The sequence below is a fragment of the Corvus brachyrhynchos genome, unplaced genomic scaffold (assembly GCF_000691975.1).
Source record: "Corvus brachyrhynchos isolate BGI_N302 unplaced genomic scaffold, ASM69197v1 scaffold16, whole genome shotgun sequence".
In the NCBI taxonomy this organism is placed as follows: Eukaryota; Metazoa; Chordata; class Aves; order Passeriformes; family Corvidae; genus Corvus; species Corvus brachyrhynchos.
The window spans coordinates 468349-474348 of NW_008238643.1; the positions used below are offsets into that span (position 1 = coordinate 468349).

The 6000-nt window shown below is 37.8% G+C and overlaps 1 protein-coding gene across 3 annotated transcripts in view; it reads right to left on the minus strand.

Annotated features, from left to right (window-relative positions):
- GABRA1 (gamma-aminobutyric acid type A receptor alpha1 subunit) overlaps nucleotides 1–5994 on the minus strand; it is a 42323-nt gene extending 36329 nt beyond the window's left edge. The window contains exons 1-3 of one of the 3 annotated variants that reach the window (XM_017737474.1): nucleotides 5982–5994; nucleotides 3810–3897; nucleotides 43–155 (exon numbers count right to left, since the gene is read on the minus strand). In XM_017737474.1, coding sequence (XP_017592963.1) covers nucleotides 43–155; nucleotides 3810–3883 — 187 coding nt within the window. In that variant the 5' untranslated portion in view covers nucleotides 3884–3897; nucleotides 5982–5994. Of the gene's footprint in view, nucleotides 1–42; nucleotides 156–3809; nucleotides 3918–5703; nucleotides 5792–5981 lie in introns of those variants that run through there. The other 2 variants (XM_017737473.1, XM_008636143.2) reach the window with 2 other exon arrangements.
- Nucleotides 5995–6000: the final 6 nt, after the last annotated feature.

Genomic DNA, 6000 nt, shown 5'->3' on the forward strand with positions numbered 1-6000 from the left:
TTTTATCCAGCATGTAATACTGAAAATCATAATACAACACACCTCCCAGTCCTGGTCTCAAGCGGTTGTCGTAACCATCCAGAAGACGATCCAATATTCTGGTGAACACTGTGGTGTTGTCTTTAAGTTCATCTTGTGATGAGGTTTGTCCGTAGCTGAAATACACAACAGTTAACACTGAAAAACAGTAATCCACCAATAACCTTAGAAAATGGTAATTCCAAAATCCATTTAATCTCGCTTATACTGGTTTATGGTCACATAACCTCCTCCATATAACAAGACTAGTGCTTTATGGAGTTCTTGCATGATTACATTTTCTCCTTAAATTGTAAGTTTTTAAAAATCATTAAAAAATCAGTGCCCCTCTATAAATGGTGAGCAAGTAGAATGTTAGTTCCTTAATGTTTATCTCATTACTCCTTAATGTTTATAATGTGCTAATATGTGTTTTTCTCAGGAAAATGCTCGTTTGTCAGCAAAGAGTAATGTGTTTAATTCATAATAGCTATAAATGGTTTGCATACAAAGAAAGATACAGTAATTTAGAACACTGAAAAGTACTGACAAAAATAGAGATATCTTCTTTTTAAATATAGAAGTAGATCGAGTGAGTGTGCATTTTCATAGATCGACATATAATTTTGCTTTTATTTCTCATTTTTTGGTAGCAGTTATATTTGGAGGAATATCCCCATCTTTGCCTTTCAAATGCGTAACAAAACCATCTGTTGATATGAAAATCTCTCATGTCTATAAAGCTTCCCTTAAAGATACCTATGTATGTCTCTAACTCAGTCAAAGGTCCTGAAATTTTACTTGAAGAAGGATAAAATTAAAACTCTTTGAACTCAGCTACCAAAATCTGAACTTCCGTCAATACAAATCAGAATTAAATCCTTAGGTTTAAGGGTTTCTGTCTGCTGTAGATGACACAAGAATCAACCTCTTTCTTAAATCTGAGACCTTTACCTAATACTCTGCCACAGATGATTTTTTTAATCATAGATTACATGATAGATTAAATCCTAACCCAGTAGAGGTTTTTCATTCATTGCTGGGAAGACTTCCATTACAAACAAGTGGAGTCATCAGGGCTAAAAGCTGCTTTTCAAAACATCATTTTGTTGCACACATTACTACTGAACTGGAGAAACAGTGCAGCACCAAAACTTCTTCTTAGGATCAGGTCTAGTGACAGAAGTGATTCTTCCACTGGTCAGCCTGTCTCCATTCAGAGTACATGGTTCTTGGTGCCCTGCCAGTCCTTCCTGCTCTAACCACCAAAGACTTTCTCAGGAGGAATATGATGCTACATGAAATGATCAGGTTCTGTTAAACTATGAAATTATTTTTCTGTGTGCTGCATCAGTCAGACATCTTTTGTGTATCCTACGCTTACATTCCACTTGGATCAAATACGGAGAGAAGGAGGAAGGATACTCTGAATATAGGTACTCTGGAAATGCTTCCAAGTTTATTTTGCAGCACAGGTTTAAGTATTTAACACTATAAATTTAAATCAGTTTCAGCACTGACATCCACAGAAGTTTTAATAATTTTTGGTTTATTTCCATAGGGTGTGATATTTTAATGCATATAAATCACTATTTCCAATTAAAAGGCAAAATCCCTAACAGTTAAAAAAAAATATTATGAATTTCCTCTAACCGTATCATACAACTTCACTTAATAAAAAAATAAGTTGATTTATATTTATTGATCATACCTACAGTTGAATTTCAAGTCACACATACTAATTTTTTTTTATGATTCCTCTGTTACCAAATAACAAGTTCTTCTGCTGTCTGTAGCCAGCATTTTATCTTTTAAAGGATCTTTCCTCAAAAAGCTTCCCCAGAATTTCAACACAGGACCTTCAGTGGATTAAATTTTATATTAACACTCATTGTCAGAAAAAAGCTGCTCTTTATACATATCTCAAGGATATCAGAAGGTCATCAGTATTAAGGTGGAAAAACGACACAAAAACACTTCAGAATGTTAATGGTAAATAAATGAGTATGTTTGTGAGGAGGCATCAGGAAGATGGGCTGGAGGCAGCGCAGTTGGATACTATGCACCACTTCCATGCTGGGAGTCACATTTGTCAGTGCCCTCACCTGTTCTTCCCACCATTTTAACAAAGGTAAAAAGCACCATGAGGGCTGGGTTTAATTGGCATATGGTCACAACAGGAAGATTCTGAACATTTATGCACATGTGGGGTAGACTGTAACTCCAGAGTGATTGTGACTTTTCATTCAAACCACGTATTAAAATAGTCCTATTGCTGGGCTTTTTTATGATAAAAAGAGTGACACGGGAAGACTGTCTTTCTGTATCTCACACACTTTATCTAATTTATCAATTGTTTTTTATCATAAAGTGTTCACAACACTCCAGAGGGAAAGCAAGGCTACTAGCTATGACAAAATGGCTTTAAACCCACATCTGCTTCTTGTAAGGTGTGTACATTTTGAGAAAAATATGACTGTATGCAATTGTGTTTTCACATTAAACCCCAGTCTCATAAAAAAACTGTGCAGGGACTCCATCTACAGGTCATTATAATCCTGACACACCATCGGATTTTTGAACTCTGGTCCAGTGCATTTTAATTCTCACATTAAGAATGCACATGCACCCATTACAGCTACAATAAATATCTGTGCATAGATATCACTAACAACCTGCACATCTATAGAATAAACATGTTTTCAAAAAATTCCCTAGCTAGGTCAGATGAAGTGCTTCAGGAAGACTTCAAATCTTGCCTTTAATATATTATAAAAAATAAATGTATTGTTTCTGAAACATTATTCAATACAGCAGCTGTTACATGAATCACCCACTCCACAAAAATTTAAAATCTTCAAGGCAGTAAGAAAATAAGTTCCTCTAGAACTGTGAATGCATAAGAAGACAAGACTAACCGTGGAGATCAAGGCACAAATAGATCTTTTAGGGATCACTATTGACAACAACAACAGTCTACTGCTTTCTGGTCATTAGGTAACATCATTTTCAAGCATATTAAATGTGTTTTATAATACAAAAATATATCTGAGAGTCTTCTTAAATGTCTTCACTGAATTTTGAATTGGAGACAGTACTTCAAGCATACCTCAAACTGCTTTATAGTCTTTAGTTAGGCTACTAGTTGTTTGATGAGGTGTTTTATGATTACAAATTGTTCTTTAATTAACGTTATTTTTAGATTATTATTTCAACAAATATTCCACAAATACAAGTGCAGAATGGTCTTTCAAACATAACTGTCATGGGCTTTGAGCTTACAAATTCTTCTTCATGCAAGCAATCTCCCTTCACCAGGAAGGTCTACTTCAGATTTTCAATACAACTACTAAGAAAGCACACAATCCCGACCAACAAAGAAGTGAAATTATGCCTCTGCTTGCAGGCACAATTAAGTTACTAAAAGCATTTACATGAGATTTAAAAAAACCCTTCATTATACTTTTTTTCCCTCTGAAGAAACTTGTATTTCTGAATAGTCATTACATAAGAATAGAAAAAAAATTGCACAGGTTTTTAAGAGTTAGTTTAGTTTCAATTTGTTTCAGAAAGCTTTTGCTTTATTTTTTCACGGTATTGACCAAAAAAGTTTCATGCAAAAAAATTGTAGTTTCCTTTTAAACTTCCCTTACATTTAGCTGGGACTTGAACAGGGATTAACTTCCCCCAATACACTTAGTGGTAGTGCAGCCCATGCAGAATTTGTTTTATGCTGCTACATTAAATTAAAGGTTCCTAAAATATGAAAAAATTTAAAAATATCTCCCCACCTTCTTTCAGTCAGTGCATTCAGGAGAAGGCTCCAGGCCCAGAGGCAGTCACAAAGCACCAGGAATCCCTTCATGGTGGACTCTGGAACTAGAAGGAAAATAACCATTAACATCCCCCCTGATTAAAACAGGTATTAGGGAAAAAAAATCTGACATTGGAAACTTCTGCAGAATAATTTGATGTCAGGCAATGGCCTCACAACAGTAGAGCTCATGGCATTCAGAATAAGGGTGCACGGCCTTGGTTATTCTCCTGGTTACCTTTTACTTTTAGACCCAGAGACTGAGGATGAGGTTTATTTTGTGGTAAGGGTGTATTCTTTTTGCATTACTATTGAACTTTAACAAAAAAAATTACATGTAAAAGCTGCTGTCCCCAAACCCTGTGGCAATTCTTACTCAGTTTCCCCCTGTGCTGACAATGTGTCAAGGCACCTCCACAGCATTTCCAGATAACCAAATGTAATTGGTTTTTTGTTTGACTTTAACCAGCCTGAGCCCTTCCAAACCTCTGGGAAGGTGTCAGTATATGGTAGTGTGACTGAGGAAAGTGATGCTTTCCTCACAGCCACTGCTTTGCTTTGGTGTGACGGAAACAACTTTCTTCTACAGATACAACAATCCTCCTCTTCCCTGAAATAACAGCATCAGAAAAGGACTAAAATGAGCAGATTCTATCTCTGTGATCTGCTGCTACATAGGCACTCTTTAGGGCTAAGGGGCACAATTAGTAATGAAACCATGTGCTGACAACATACACATCATCTCCTAAATCTCTACCAGTCTCTGAATGCTGCTAGGAAATGTTTTTGCATTAGCAGCCTTTTCCTCCTCTCCAAGCATTTTCTGTACTCTCTCCAGACTTCACTGACTTACTCTCAGTTTACCTTTGAGTAAAAAGTAACACAACTCAGAAAGTTTCTTCTGCTTTCTAATAAACCATAAAATAGAATGTTAGGTGATATTTGTGGAATCAGTGTGGCAGATTGAACTAATTGCCCAGGAGAGGTTGCAGGTCCCTTTATATATCAATTCAATGTGTGCTGGGATACAGCCGATTTTAGGATTCGTTACATTAAATAAGGTTAACAAATATGAAGCCTGCATTTTCCCCCAACAGTGAATTGGAGGGCTTTTTACGTGCCCGAGAAAATGAAGCACCGTATGTACAAATGTTGTTGTAGCTTTAAATAAAGCTTCCCCAATTCACTGTGCACTCTCAGGGACAATTTAAATCAATAAAATACCGTTACAAAGCGGTATGTAAGCAATGAGATATAATTAATGCCTTTATAGCCAAATGATCATCAGATAAGCATTGAATGGAGCTGAGCTAATCTAACTGGATAGGAAGGAGCTGGATGTGGCAGGAAAGCGTGGATAAAGATATTCAGGGACGAGACTGCATCTTAACTTGCTCTGTAATCAGCAAAGACAACATCAGTGGCTTCAAAAATCACCTTCTCTCGGTCCTGCCAACTTCTGCCTTTGCAAAAGGCTCCTCGGGATAAAGAAAGGAAAGTGAATTATTCTGAACTATTTTGATCTGTTGAGCTCCATGCTCGCGCCCCTCCTCCCAACATCACCCCCTGCTTCGATAAACCCATCCAGGCACTATAAATCCCGAAGAAGGAAAGTTTCTTGCAGCTGGAAAAAGCAGATGTTAACTAAGACTTTGAATGAGCGTTAAAACCCAACAGCCCCCGGCCTCCCCCACCCGCTCCGCCTGACAAGCCAGCGCCGGTTTTCCCATTCAAAATGGGAGCAAGAGCCACGGTTCTGGGAGCGTTTCAGCAGCGCCCACTGAAGAAAAAAAAAAAAAAAAAAAAAAAAAAGGGATAATTAAAAACAAAATCAGGGGCAAAAGGGGGCATTTTGATGCATTTTGACTCACGGTGAGAGATTGAGAGATTTGCTCCTCTCTGAGGCTCAAATCGAGACTTGTTTTCTTCCCGGCATTTCAACTTTGCATCCCCCTGCCCGGAGCAGCCACCCCTCCCACCGCGCCCGCGGGAGGGAAAAACCCAAACCCAAAACCTTTCTGCGAGGGACCAGCGGAAATCAGTCGGCGCTAAAAAATAAATAAATAAGATACTTGACAATGCCCATCGATCGCTGCGGATTTTCAAGCTGGAGGGATAGGGGGAAAAAACCACCCCGACCCGGCGGTACCTGCAGAAAGAGGAAGAGG